At 31.4% G+C, this 15,677-nt stretch overlaps 1 protein-coding gene across 5 annotated transcripts in view; it reads right to left on the bottom strand.

Annotated features, from left to right (window-relative positions):
• LOC144854185 (ras GTPase-activating-like protein IQGAP1) overlaps window positions 1-15,677 on the bottom strand; it is a 59,729-nt gene that overhangs the window by 16,837 nt on the left and 27,215 nt on the right. For 2 of the 5 annotated variants that reach the window (XM_078712087.1, XM_078712088.1), the window contains exons 11-27: window positions 15,181-15,207; window positions 13,301-13,388; window positions 12,508-12,671; window positions 11,589-11,658; window positions 10,966-11,129; window positions 10,382-10,418; window positions 9,849-10,018; window positions 8,646-8,727; window positions 7,810-7,973; window positions 7,205-7,298; window positions 6,208-6,381; window positions 5,279-5,421; window positions 3,380-3,550; window positions 2,272-2,355; window positions 1,607-1,678; window positions 859-928; window positions 66-152 (exon numbers count right to left, since the gene is read on the bottom strand). In XM_078712087.1, the coding sequence (XP_078568213.1) occupies window positions 66-152; window positions 859-928; window positions 1,607-1,678; window positions 2,272-2,355; window positions 3,380-3,550; window positions 5,279-5,421; window positions 6,208-6,381; window positions 7,205-7,298; window positions 7,810-7,973; window positions 8,646-8,727; window positions 9,849-10,018; window positions 10,382-10,418; window positions 10,966-11,129; window positions 11,589-11,658; window positions 12,508-12,671; window positions 13,301-13,388; window positions 15,181-15,207 (1,861 nt within the window). The remainder of the gene's footprint in view (window positions 1-65; window positions 153-858; window positions 929-1,606; window positions 1,679-2,271; window positions 2,356-3,379; window positions 3,551-5,278; window positions 5,422-6,207; window positions 6,382-7,204; window positions 7,299-7,809; window positions 7,974-8,645; window positions 8,728-9,848; window positions 10,019-10,381; window positions 10,419-10,965; window positions 11,130-11,588; window positions 11,659-12,507; window positions 12,672-13,300; window positions 13,389-15,180; window positions 15,208-15,677) is intronic. The other 3 variants (XM_078712089.1, XM_078712091.1, XM_078712090.1) reach the window with 2 other exon arrangements.

Raw genomic sequence — 15,677 nt, 5'->3', positions numbered from 1 at the left:
AACTTGATGTTAATTAGTAATATATAAAACAAATATCAAACAACTCACTAAATTCAATTACTTACCCAGTTCCTCTGACAGATCCATTTCATTTCGGTCCAGTAGGTGCATATATTTGCGAACCACTTTTAATGGTGGATTATTTGAAGAAACTAAAAAAATAAAATAAAGCCGATAATAAATGACATTCATATCGAGAATCAGCGGAAACAGATGAACAAAAAGAGTAATGTACCAATTGATGGCAAAAAGAACAGGGGAAGACAAAGTACATAACAGATGAAGGGATGAAATTGATAAATAGGGAGGGAATGGGTGTAGCACAGCAGAGGGACTATTCCATTTTCCTTTCGAGTGGTGTCCATATTGGGAATAATGGCATATGTAGAGTCTATACAGGGATCTCACAAAATAGACTTAAAGTTAACATGCAGAGGTTTTCAAAAGCATAATAAAATTATATAAGGATATAGAGCAAGTATCATATTCTTTATATACATATAATATATAATTTTACCTATAGTGCTACAGTAGGTATCATAATATAAGGTTGTGTTAGTTTAGGACATTCCATACATATTATATTTTTTATTAGTCTTCTTTTTGATAGGGAAGCCCAGATCATTGATATCACTGCTTTCCACTGGGGCCCTCTAGAATACATATCATTACCCCAGTCATTTTTGGATCAAACTTGTATGGAAACATACTCCCATAATGCAGCTAGTAATCAGCGCAAAGTTGTCTTCACCTAACCAGGTACCCACTTGGGTGGGGAGAGTAAGCATGCAGGCCAAAGGATACAGACAATATGACAAGCAGTGAATTTGAACAGCTCTCATAAAAAATAAAACATACTTAGAATGTGATAATCATTTCTTGCTTGATTTGAGCGGAAGAATGCTTGTATTTGTACAACTTCTTTAACCTAAAATCAAACATAAAGTAATATAATAATTGTTTAGGTTTGTTTAAGGCTCAGCCCCTCTATTCACAACTACCCTTTCTTCTTCCTTTTTAACAGTATCTGCAGTTATTACTAAAATACTTTAAATTTAATTGCTCATAATAAAATGTTATGATTCAGAAAAAGCAATTCAGTCAACATCATATACAATGTTGTACTTGGATTAACGGTTACTTTGAACTTTTATAATAAAGATTCATAATTCATAAAATATTAGAACAAAGTAAACAGAAGAAGTTTAATGTCGCCTATTAAAAAAAAAGCAGAATATGCAGGCATTTTAAAACGTGAGAGCAAATTCTAAGTGAATTATGTTATAAATGATCTCCAATCCAATTAGTGCCATAGGAGACCTACTGGGGACCCCCCGTGGGGTGCCCTCAGGATGTAAATCCCATTTGGGGATTTAGAGGGCTATCCCAATGGCACCATACAAATGCATTTATTGTTCGTTTCTATCTGTTTTTGTTCATGTATGGTATAGTATCGAAATAAATCAAATACTAGATAGTTCATAGGTTTGCTTTTTAGGAATCCTGTCTCTGTCTGGTTGTGTGTTGTTTTTTCTTGTTCTTTTTCCATGTTTTGTAATGTATTTGTATGTAATGCTTGGAGACAAAATAAATGAATAATACTTACATGATCTCTGAAATATTGCTGCCTCTTTCTGTACTTGTTTCTGGCAGCCATCATCCTAGCTAGTGATTGTACCTGTTAATTCAATCAATGTGGTTCTTAATATTTTATAAATGACCATAGCTCAATGGTATGACAGGTTTTTTTTTTAAATTCCATCTATTTTAATCATTTTTTGTTGATGAATAAACAATGACAAATGTTTCCACAAGTTGAAATGTATTTTATAATACCGTAATACATTTTTATAATACATATACATTTTTTCCCCCAACATGGCACCGACAGCAGTTTATAATTCATGGATTATTAGCGAGTTATAGTATTAAAATTTAGGTTAAGTTGGTGCATTGAAATTAATGTAAATTAAAGTACTGTGTGAGCTAATTTAATTTTTTTAGTCTGATACTTCTCAGAATACATTGATTTATTTTTGTTTATGTATAGTGTGTTCTATTTCTATGGATAATTATCTGAAATTAAAGAATGAATAAAGTGTAGGAAACAATATACTGTATGTAACTAATATCATCAGTATATAACCTTTGTGGAATTAGATTTCCTGCTACTGAGACCAATATTCACTTCTAGCCAATTAATATTAACTAAAAATATATATAAAGGACTAACATAATGGTGCATGTATATTATAAGAGATCTAGACATACCTTGATAGTAGCCTCTTCTTGTGTGTTTAAATATTCCAATCTGTCCTTGTAAATCCTTCTCTGCGTAACACCTTTCAACCAACTCTGTCAATGAAAAGCAACCATTAAAATTATACAACAAACAAAATTAATATTAATAATACAACAAATATACATAAAGAAAATAACTAATTCAAATATAAAGGTATTTGCATTTAAAATTTTGAACAAAAAAAAAGATTAGGAAATAATAGAACTGATGAAAATGTAATATTTTTACCAAAAACGCTTCCATCGTCTTGCCAAATAAAGACACAACTTTTTAAACCAAAATCCTACACTAGATTATAGCTAGCTGAAAACTATCCTAAGCAAAACGTCTAAGGGTTCAAGCCAAATAGCAAGACGTATATGGTTACTTAATTTACAATCTTAATATTGTAAAATAGTACCAGCAATTATACATTCACATGACTCCTGTCATATATGTATTTTATTAAGTTTTATTTCAAGATGTGATTCATATAAAATATTATCTATATTAGCATTTCAGATATTTCATTTTTCTTTTTGAATAAACTGAAAAGGTGTCTAACCTAAACCTAATTTTAAATCCACGTTTCTAATAATAATAAACTTGCATCATGTTAAAGAATGAAAATTATATGATTTATTATTTTATGTATTAAAAAACTGTTAGGTATAAAAAATGTAACACTTGATATGCAAAATTAAAATCCAACAAACCCAAGCATTATGCCCAAGCAATATGTTTCTGTTATTTGGTGATTTAAATATATGAAATGTAAAATATCAAAATAAGTTATATGAATTTTAATTTTATCTATAAAATCGACTGACTTATCACTTAAAAGAAATTATCGAATGCAACCACTTTAGACAGAAAGGTAAAATCTGAATGAAGACAAATCATGCAGACGGAGTATGAAATACAATTATAATATAATGAAGAAAAAATGAAGAAAACAAAGAATATAAAATATATGATAAATATACGTAAAACAATAATAATATATGTAAAAATGGAAAGTAAAATGATACAAAACAAATAGGAAAATAAAAGAGAAAAAAAAACCGAGAAAATAAACAAAGAAAGACGCTTTTGAACCTGAAGTTTGATGATGGCCGGAAGCTGTCGTCGGATAAAATCCATGCGTTCGTGAAACGATTTTCGGGCAATCATTCCACGTGTATGGGCTTGTAAGGTAATGATTTTATCCTCGTTTGACTTGAAGAGTAACTGCCTGTCATGTGCTGAGGTTACCCTGGTAAGAATAGCCTGTGTAACAAGAAGCCAAGATCACATACATGCAGTTATACAAACTACACATCAAACAATTAGTCAACATTAACAGGTTCATAGATTAAATCACAACATATATATACTATATATAGGTCAAATAATGTTTATTAATTATTATACGTATATGACCAAGTATAATCCCATACTCGAGTATAATCCTATGCTTGAGTATAATCCCATGCTCAAGTATAATCTCATGATTGAGTATAATCCCATACTCGAGTATAATCCCATGCTTGAGTATAATCCCATGCTCAAGTATAATCTCATGATTGAGTATAATCCCATACTCGAGTATAATCCCATACTCGAGTATAATCCCATACTCGAGTATAATCCTATGCTTGAGTATAATCCCATGCTCAAGTATAATCTCATGATTGAGTATAATCCCATACTCGAGTATACTCCCATGTTCGAGTATAATCCCATGTTCGAGTATGACATTCTCGAGTATATCACATGTTCGAGTATAATCCTATGCTCGAGTATAATCCTATGCTCGAGTATAATCCTATGCTCGAGTATAATCTCATGCTCGAGTATAATCACGTCCTCGAGTATAATCCCATGCTCGAGTATAATCCCATGCTCGAGTATAATCCCATGCTCGAGTATAATCCCATGCTCGAGTATAAGCCTATGCCCGAGTATAATACTATGTACGAGTATAATCCCATGCTCGAGTATAATCCTATGCTCGAGTATAATCTCATGCTCAAGTAAGTTCCATGCTCGAGTATAATCCCACCCAATAATGTTTGGCAAAAAAAATTTGTACTATACTTGGTCATATACGTTACATACAGTATTCCATCATTTAGTAAAACAGTCACTACAGGATGAACACACTATGCTTTTTAATCAAAAACTATGAAATATGATTTGAAGTTATAAATCTTATTTTTTTTTTAGCGGTTTATACCATCTCCCTTTCCCAAATATCAATAATATTCCCAACAATAAATCATAATGATTGTAATACTGGTTTATGGAATCATCTCTGTTATATTTACCACAACCTTTTAATAATAATGTTTATAATATGTTATTAAATTGTATAAATATACATTTAATTAAATTATAATGTAAGATAGTGCTAATAGATATTATCATTTATATTCAGTCAGTTTACATCATTCAATATGGAATAAGTTATATTTCAATGTGTCCAAATTTCTTTTTAAAGTTCCAAATTATTGAGTTAAAGTTGGAAAAATAACAATCTACCATGATTAAACATGTGCAAAAACAAATTAAGGGAAGTACAGTAAATTTGGTATTAAGTTCTTTAATATGGAGTACATAAGATTTATGTGTTTGCTAATTGAATTTCTCTCTTTTGAGATCAATAAACATAACATTTTTTCTTATTACTAAGCCTGATGATAAAAGAATTCATTTTTAGTCATAACAAATAAACAATGAAATTTAGAGCTGATAAGTAATAATTTCTATTTAAAAGACATTTTTAGTACAAAACTGGTTTATTAAATCAATTCATCTGGTTCCGAATATAATAAACTGGAAAATCATTACTTTTTGTTGAACCAAATAAATAAAAAAAAAAAGGTTTAGTTTATAATATAATTTATTCATAAATATTTAAAGAAATTTGAACACTTGATAGTAGCAGAACCCCAAAGTGACATTAGTAGTAGAAATAATAATAACATCACATGCTAAATGACGAGATAACCAAACCTGTATCTCCTCTTTTGTTAACTGATGACAGTTGAGTGCAGCGCCCTCTGGCAGCACCCAGGCCGATTCATTTGTTTTGATGTTGTAGTAGTAATTATGGCCATCTTTAGTTGTATGGCAAACCCAGTCACCATCTTCATCACCTAAAAAAGGGAAAAATTCATATTGTACGCAACTATATATAAAATCATTCATAATAACAACATACAAGCAATCTATTTGCAATCACCACCATTTATTTAAGTCATAGATTTAGCTGACAAGGACTGATTGGCAAGTCTGCCCTAGTTAATCATCAACCCATTAGCCTAGGGAATGAGGTTAATGTGGGTTTCTAATCTTAGTGCAGGTTGTTCATTCCATTCATATCAAATCATAATTAAGACATGTGTCTTACTTTATAGAACACAACTGGGTTACTATGTACAATTTACTATTATTACCCCACTTTTTTTTATTTCATACAAATCCAATACCAATAAATTGCCAATTACAAGATGGATAAAACATACCTTATACAACTAAGACTCTTTTGAGGCTTAGGGAGTGAAGTAGGAAAGAGTTGTGAATATTACAACTATGGCACTAGGTCAGGATCGAACCCTGCACATTGGGATTGGAAGCCGAGAGGCAAGATGGATAAATTTTATATTTTTACCAGCACTTATGAACTTTCATTCGAAGATGGATAAAGTATACCATTTACAACTAAGACTCATTTGAGGCTTAGGGATTAGAGTAGAAAGAGTATAAACATGGCACTAGGTCAGGATCGAACCCTGGACCTTGGAATTGGAAGGCAAGAATGTTAGACATCAAGCTACAGCTCTACAAGAACAGTGATGTCAGAATATAATCCTATTACTAAACAATAATTTACATAAATTTGAATCGATTTGTTGGGGCAGATCACAAACAATTTGTCCAACCTTCAAGATCTTTGGCTTTCTTTGCTGCTGCGAGTTCTTTCAAGTACTCCGCTCCGCACTCTGCTGTGATGGAGTGAAGTCCAACACCAGAGTCAGTGATCACTTTCATAACAGATTCTGGAGTCGCATCGGGTGATGACAAAACAGTATTAATCAATGCCACTCCATATGCCACTGTGCACAAAAAAAGGGAATCTGATATTTATACAATATTTCATTACAAACAGGACTTCATGTTTTCTTAAGCTCTGTCCACACTATCAAACTAGATTGACAAAAAAAAGTGTGATATGCCCAAATATGGTAGTGATATGACATCATCATGTCCATATATGGGCGCATCACATTTTTTTTCACATAAAATTTGATAGTGTAGTGTACAATTAGTTTAGTCTGAGTAACTTTTGTATTACTACATTCAAATCATTTTAATTGCTGTTTACACAATGTGTAGACCATTAAGACACCACATAATATGCTAACCATTCATTTTGGCATGACATATTTTTAAACTGCATCCATATTTTTATATGTGTACCCTTTTTCTATATGTATTCGTCTTTTACCAATATTCTATCAGTACCTGATGATGACCTATGGTCGAAAGTACTCGTATAATAAATATTTTATTTTGAGGCAGAAACAAGAAATTTGTCTGTTTTATTTCCATATTTTTATATATCTATGTATAACTAACTAACTTTTTGTCTGTCTTGATGTATTTTATGTAAAGCACCTTTGAGCATGTTTTTTCATGAAAAGGGCGCTATATAAATGTGGTATATTATTACATAAAATGAATGTGAATAGCTAAACGATAATTTTTTTTTTTGGCACAACAAACAATATTGGGACGATCTTTGATCTATTACATAAACACTAACTGATCTAACAAGGGGCATTTTGTACTAGGTAATAATTTGAAACAGAAAGTAGAAGAGTGTTATGGTAGGGTTACATACTGTACAAACACTATTAAAGTGTTACAATATCTTACATTTGTTGAAGTCTGCTGCTGTTTTGTTGCAACTATCTACAGTACTTTGTATTTCATCTAGCCACAACATTGGATCTGACTCATCTTCAGAATTCTATAAAATCAACAAAACAATTAAATATGACTTGTTACTTGTCTTGTTAACCGTCCTCATTAGGCAGAGTACATGGTGAGTGAGTGGCCGAGCGGTTAAGACATTGGAACCGTAATCCAGTCGTAACATCGGCAAGGGTTCGAGGCTCACTCGCTCCATGGTTCTGGTGGTAGAACAAGTCTTCTCGGATAAAGACTATAAATCATAGGTCCAGTGTACACACATCTTTCGAGACGAGTAGGGGGTTACCCCGGTGTACTGCCTTAAAGTGACATGACATAAAATCTGAGTCCACAGTGCCATGAGCAATGAAAGGTAGGTTGGAATTCAGCGCTATATGCAAGAACTCATATTTTATTACATCAGACTTTCTGATTTCAGTTGCTATATGTATTGCCTTTATGTGCTTCATATATTTTTACCTTTTTTTGTTTTATGCTACCACTCATTATAATGCCGCTAATTATTTTGTATTATTAATTTTTTTACTTGAAAAAGTATGTTTACTCACTGCAGCTTTCTTCTCTTTCTCAGCATGTAGTTGTTTCTGATACAACACTGCTTCATGAGGTTCTACATCATTAAGTTTAGCATATTGCATCTGGAGTGCACTAAGGGTCATGTCAGCATCACCTTCATCAATAGCTTCATTAATAGCAGTGATGGCTAGTATCCCTGCAGTAAACAAATATTAATAATTAGCTTTGTAAATGATGTTGACTGTCCTATAGCAGTGATTGCTAGTATCCCTGCAGTAAACAAATATTAATAATTAGCTTTGTAAATGACGTTATTGACTGTCCTATAGCAGTGATTGCTAGTATCCCTGCAGTAAACAAATATTATTAGTTAGCTTTGTAAGCTTTGTGATGTTCCCAAATATGGTGTTAATATGATGTCATTATGTCCATATATGGGCACATCACATTATTATTATTATTCACATAAAGTTTGATAGTGTAGACAGAGTTTTAGTAACTGTAATAGCTTTCCCAATTATCCATATTTCAAACATATTTATAGGAGGTTATTTCAGGTCGAAAAAAACTGTGGACACTACACTTTGGTCAATCTATTGTTGAAGCATTTAAGTATACTCCCACCCCAAAATGTCATACCCAGCTCCCTAGTATGTCATAGTTATATTACTATTAGCCTGTTTAATAACTATTTAGGACTATCAAATTAAACTGAATTAATCAAAACAATGTGATTAGTGTTTCATCCAGGCTTCTGGTAAAGATTCTATCCAACTAATACAAATAATTAAATTTTAAAAATATTATTTCATCTAAAATTCATAGTATTTTAAAATAATAAATTAAAATAATAATAATGTTTGTTTACTTTCTTGTTCTTCGTGTACTGTCTGATTAACAATTTCAACACATTGTTGAACCTCTTCTTGGGTCAAAAAATTGATACCATCCTGAGAAGGAAATCAACATTTAAAGTTGTCCGTTTAAACTTCAATGGATTTGTATATATATTTGTGTATATAACAGTGGTATTTCAATAGCAACATTGTAAAAACTGTAAGGTGAATTACCGCCTGTCAACTTTAAATCAGGAAAACATATTACAAACAAATGAAATGGATGTTGTGACAGGATGGAAAAGGTAACTGTTGATTACTGTATATTTTAAAATACAGTTGTTTACATATGTTTACAATGTAAGTTGACATGTGGAATGTAGCGTGATACTCCCACAACATAGTCCAATACATCACATGACACTCATGTGCTTTACCACATGAATATATGAAATGAAAGAAAGAAATGAAAGAGTACATTATAATATTGTCATGTCACTCTTTGTTTTCAATTAGCCAGTTTCAGAAATGAATTAATCAAATAACAAAAACAATTCTGTTCTTATAATAATAATAATAATAATAATAAGCTTTATTTAATCACGGATACTTAACTCAACTAAAAGTTGTTTTTCAGTAAGACCGTGCTCAAAGGAAACCACCAATAAAAATAAATGTAAAAAGCAGATATCAAATCAAATAATAAAACAATTACAGAAGCAAAAAAACAAAAGCAGATAATAAAACAATTACAATGAAATAAAACAAGGATACACTTACTAACTATAAAATTAAATAATACACTACATTTAAATAAAGCTACATGAAATTAGCAGTTAACAGTTTCTTAAAAAGAGAGACAGAGTTCACATTTTTAATATCTTCATGTAGCTCATTCCAAACCTTGTCACCTCTATATGATAAGCTACGTTGTTTGTAGTTTGTTTTTATACTTTCCTTACATTATCTTTGGGCTATTAGGCATTGCATAAACACATGTCGAATATAATTAATACATTTCAAGTATTTTAATAAATTAGTTTATATATTGTTTATTTTAATAAACAAATACAAAACGATAATAAAAACAAATTATATATTGAGTGAATTTAACTGATCCTGACTTTTTTCCTCTTTCAAGTACTGAGTAAATACGATTTTCTTGAAAAATTTTGACACAAAAACAAATAACTAAAAATATTTATTTTAAATAAAATATTTTCCAAAATACAAACCTCAGCTTTAGTTTGCCTGGCTGCTGTTAATGTACTGTAATATCGTTCTGCATAACTCAGGTCGGATTCTACATCGTCGAGGGCAGCATCAGGGTTTAAAAGAGCATTTATTGTCTCGTCCGAGCTGCCGGTATTTAGAGCATCATTAATCAAAACAACAGCGGATAAAACTGTAAAAAAAAGTTGAGGTTAGAAAAATGATTTAAGGATGATTGTTATTGATGAAAAAGATGGTAAAATGACAGATGTCAGCCATTATTTGCTTAGTTTAATAGGAAATACTGATGTATAAGCTTTGTTTTGCTGGAATAGATTTTATTTTTTTATTTTATTTCACCTTATTTATAGAATGTGACCCTAAATAGCGTATGCTGATAATCAAGGGGCCCTCTTGATGAGTTATGATAACTGTCTGTGTGTGACAGTGGCTGTGTGTGTACTAGTACTCTGGGGTAAACCCCTACTCGTCTCGAAAGATGTACTACATCAACATGTAATAAAACATTTATTGAACACCAAATGTCAATACTAACCTTGTACTGCAACTGACAACTGTTGATGGCTCAAGTTCTACAAAAAAAGTTATCATTTACGTGCAATTAGTTTGGCTCTACATATTAATATTTATCAGTACAATAACTACATCATTATTAATTCTGTTTTTAACTAATGAAAAAAATATGCAGCATAAACTCCTTATACACTGCAATGCTAAACAAGTTAGGTCTATGTATACCCCATGTACTCGTGTACCACTGGTCCAGTGAAATAGCACCATGCACACTAGATTACATGGTCATTACGTCAAATGTTCACTGACATGTCAAAATGAATATACAATTAAACAAAACGTTCATACAGTATATCTGTGAACGAGCACCAGTCGCTTACAACCCATGTGTGAACATCGTGCACGTTCACTCAAATCGAAAATACTATTAGTATTATTACATTTAAATAATAAGTACAAGGAAAATAAACACAGCGCTGCTTAAATTGCACTAGCCTACAATTCTCCATCCAGGGACTGACCAATATTGCATTTTCGCTGGCAGTGTAAAGTGGCTCTCTATATTTGCCTATTGGTATTGCATTACATGAATAATCAAGATCTCACCTCTTCATTTGTATCTCTGATTTCTTTTAGTTCACTTTGGTAAAGCTGTTCCCCATTGTCATGCACTTTTGGTAAATTTGCTTCTGGTCTTTTCAGAGCCTTGAGAGTTTCAGCTGAATTTTCAGCACAGATTGCTGCATTTATGTCTGCAATTGCCTTGCTTACTGAAAATCAAAGAGTAACATGATTACACTGACAGTGGAACCGTAATTACGTAGCCATAACATCTACAAGGGTTTGAGGCTAACTCGGCCCATAGTTCTGGTGGTAGAACAAGTCTTCTTGGATAAAGACTATAAACCATGGGTCCAGTGTACACATCTGGGTCCAGTGTACACATCTAGCTCATGTGCACTTTAAAGAACCTAGTGCAACTTTTGAGACGATTAAGGAGTAGCCCAGTGTACTAGTACATCACAGCCACTGATCATAACTCTGGGAGACCAGTCTTTGACTGAAGAGGTTGCCCAGTATAAATAAATAACAACAAACCAACAGTTACATATCGATTATCTGGCGATGATGATGATGATGATGAGGTTGGTATTGTACATTAGAGATAATAATAAATTATGATATTGGTAATGATGATGGTACAGATAAAACGAACGACAAATACTTACACTCTTTTTGAGACTTAGCTTTTGTATTAGCAGCGTTTATTGACGCCTGGATCTCATCTTTATCGAGTCTCTGAAAAAAAATTGAACAAATAATTCCCATGTTACGTTTCAGAATAGATTGACAACATCAAAGTTTAGAAAATACCGAAACACAAGTATCTTTGCAACAATTAGTCCGAAAATTATATGAATCCAAATAAATTATATTTGTCCTATTTCTTGCCCAGACGTGTATTAAATTTGTGAGCTAGTGAAAAAATTGTTTGTTTTCCTTTAGTTGCATCTCTTATATACTGGTGTGTATTACATGTAGGCTATACGTGCTGTAAACATTGGGCAATAATATTAACATGTGATTCTTATTAGTGGGACAATTAAAAAGTCATTTGAAACAATACACAACTTGGTCATTTCCTTTAGCAAAATATTACAACACAATGGCAATAGATAATTAATTAAGTCACACTTATAATATGAAAATGATAACATTTTGTTAAATTGTATTTGACCTAGTTTGAACTGGCTATGAAATCTACTAAAAGATTATGGGATCAAATTGTATCAGATTGCAATACAATTATCTGGTATTTAAAGTCTAGCCTAATTATTAGAAGGTTGAATAATATTCAGGGTAGGGTAGGTCAAATAAGGTAATAGTGCAAATATGACTTCCAGTACACAGGAACACAGGAACACAGGAACACATTGCAAAACTACATTAAATTATTTCAATTCATAAACAATTTAAGAATATTTCCAGTACACAGGAACACATTGCAAAACTACATTAAATTCTTTTAATTCATAAACAATTTAAGAATATTTTTTATCCATTTGAAGAGGTGGCCTCTCCTCACTCAATAAGTCAACTATTTTGCAGACATGACAGAAGAGATGTACACCTGTGCATTGTTCTCACCTGTCCCTTAGCATCCCTGGCTGCCTGTAATTCCTTCATATACCATTCAATGTTATCTGGATCCACATTCTTCAGGCCTAGGATTTTGTTGCTTAGAGCTTTGAGTACAACATTTGCATTCTGATTTTCAAGTGCTTCGTTTAGGCTAGCAACCTCCAGTGCAACTATTAACAAATTTTTGCATAATATTAGCATTAGTCAGTTGGTATGTATTAAAATGTTGAGGTGATCTCCTATTGCTCCCTTCCCAGCTATAAGTTGCGAGCAGCTTTTAATAAGCTAGCAGCCTTTAATAAGCTACCAGCCTTTAATAAGCTAGCAGCCTTTAAAAAGCCAGCATTTGATATTCTCATCCTCTTAATGTTTACTGGATTTGAGGGAAAGCTGTAACTATACAATAATCATGAAGATTGATCATTAATATTGATAATAATTATGTCAGTCGGAACAGGCCCTTAAGTTTGATTATAAAAAGGGGTCATTATAATTTATAAATATGGAATGGTATTTGTAACTTCTTTGATAAACCGTAATAATAAATGTCTACACTATCAAACAAGTTAGACAAAAAAAAAGGTGATGTGCGCAAATATGGTAGCGATATGCCCAAATATGGTCGTGATATGACATCATCACGTCCATATTTGGGCACATTACATTTTTTTGTCACATAAAGTTTGATAGTGTAGACAGAGCTTTAGAGTACTTGAAATAAAAAAGCTAATGATACAAAGTCATTAATCAATTATTGCTGGTGCATTAAAGTGATTTTCTAGTATAACTATTGACTTACTGTTAACTTTGTTAATGTTTCCTTGGATTTCTGCTTGAGTAAGCAAGGTATCGTAGACATCACTATCAACTTCCCCTTCACGTAAAGACTGTTAAAGAGATAAAAAAACAAGTTTATGGTTATATAACATGAATAAAAAACCTACAATAAAGTTCTGTCTACACTATCAAACTATTTTGACAAAAAAAGTGTGCCTAAATATGGTAGTGATATGCCCAAATATGGTAGCAATATGACATCATATATTTTATTGTCACATAAAGTTTGATAGTGTAGACAGAGGTTAACAAATTCTTAAATTCAAAACTATGACAACCCCTGTGAAAATGGTTTTATGATGGAGCAGATATAAACAGGCCAGAATGGTGATACTAAAAATAATGCCAGGAGGGTTCACTAAATTTCTTTAAAACCCCCATGTATTATTGAATTATCTCCATATTTAGTAATACTGAAAACTATATATTTATGTATAATAGAAGATTAAGGTTAAGGTTAATACCAACCATCACAATAAACAAAATATTGCATAATATTTACATTAATTAATCAATATAAAATTCATTAAAATAATTCAAGGTAAGGTTAGTTTTGTGAATGTCCGATTATTCACAGATTGTGAAGTGTGAATCCATGTGATTAAATGAAATGTTGCCTTGCAAACCATTCAACAGTTCTTTTAGAATAGTACAGGTAGTTCTAAATAACAAACATCATGTGATCTGATATCCAATTAAATTAAATTATCTGATTTCTGAATATCATGTGATGCAATATTATTCCATTAAATTATATGATTTAACTATTAAGGTATATATAATAAATATAGATTAACATAGCATTACATAGTATAATCAAGGCAGATGTTACTTCTTGGTATAAAAAAGAAGTAGTGTATAGTGTTGTATAAATACAGTATATAATAATGTGTGGCATAATAAGAATACAGTAGAACAATATCAGGGCTCGCAGAATATTATCGCCTCCAAATAGTTTTTATCTTCCGATCTTTCTTTGTTATTGTTTTTTTTTTGTGAGAAAAACTAATTTTCTTTTCAAGCATTTCGGCTTTAAGTGTCATTGGTACTGCCCAGACAAAAATTAGCAATTTTTGTGAGGTAGTGAAATGCCTGATAAGATTTTTTTTGTGGCCTCAAACGTCGGACAGGTGATCATGCGAGCCCTGAATAAATATAATAGTGCTTTATTCATTGTTAATAATAATATACTAGGTTTACATATGGTAATATTGAAAGTAGCAGTGTAATGTAAACATTTAAACTGTAACACAAAAAATATATATTTGACTCTGAAACAATAAACACATATATTTGGAATATAAATATTTAGTTGCTATAATATAGTGAAAAGCATATTAGTTTATTTTATTTTATTAATTTTAGCAACATTAAAACAATACATAAACTTTGAGTGTGCCAAGGAGTGGCAAAAGAGGTCGAAGGACCACTGTCGCCATAAGGCGTGCCACACCAGCACTCATCAGCACTTATCAGATAAGATATCATGTTGTGACTGTAAATTTATATATTTTTTTTTTATATATTACGGAAAGAATTTTGGGTTATTAGTGTGGTTAATTCCACATCTTCCAGGATAGTCGAAAAACTAAATTTTGGCAGTATTGTTGTAAAGATCAAGATTTATTATTACAAGATAAGAATATTGTACTGTGACACCAATATGATATGAGTGCATTAGATAACTAATAAACTGATATGATACCAGTTTTCATACAGTGCGAACAGATATTATCACATCTATTTTTAAGTACAAAATAAACATTTTAACCAACACAAAATAACTACATAGAGGAATTATGGAAAATAATGATACATTTATTCCATCCAACACCAACTTACTTGTTGTTCTGCCAGTTTTTTTGGATCCTTTGAAAAATAATTATTATGAATGATCAAATATGAAAATGGAAAAATGCATTAGGTAATAAAACAATAAGATAAGATTTCAGGATGGATGTAATGGACTGAAAACTTACTAATTAATTAATGTGGTAAGACATTAATTGTAGTTCTTTAACAATATGACTGCTATACAAGTTCATGAATGTGTACATTCTTTTTGACAAATGTGGTCCTGGTATTTTATATAGAGTACTATTACTCGGACATCACGATACCGTATTGATTTTTGTTGCGATGCGATCAATGCCTACCCAGATTTGTACTTATTTCAGTATTGGCTAATATATGATGAATACACAAATGTACATATGCTAGTTGTCTGATAGTATATAATAATAATAATGGTAGTCTTATATAGCGCCAAACACAATGTTTCTAAGCGCTTTACACACATAAATGATGCATAAAATATCCCAAGATAATCATAAAAAAAA

The sequence above is a fragment of the Antedon bifida genome, chromosome 10 (assembly GCF_963402885.1).
Source record: "Antedon bifida chromosome 10, ecAntBifi1.1, whole genome shotgun sequence".
Taxonomy (NCBI): Eukaryota; Metazoa; Echinodermata; class Crinoidea; order Comatulida; family Antedonidae; genus Antedon; species Antedon bifida.
This window is presented reverse-complemented; position numbering and strand designations above follow the sequence as displayed.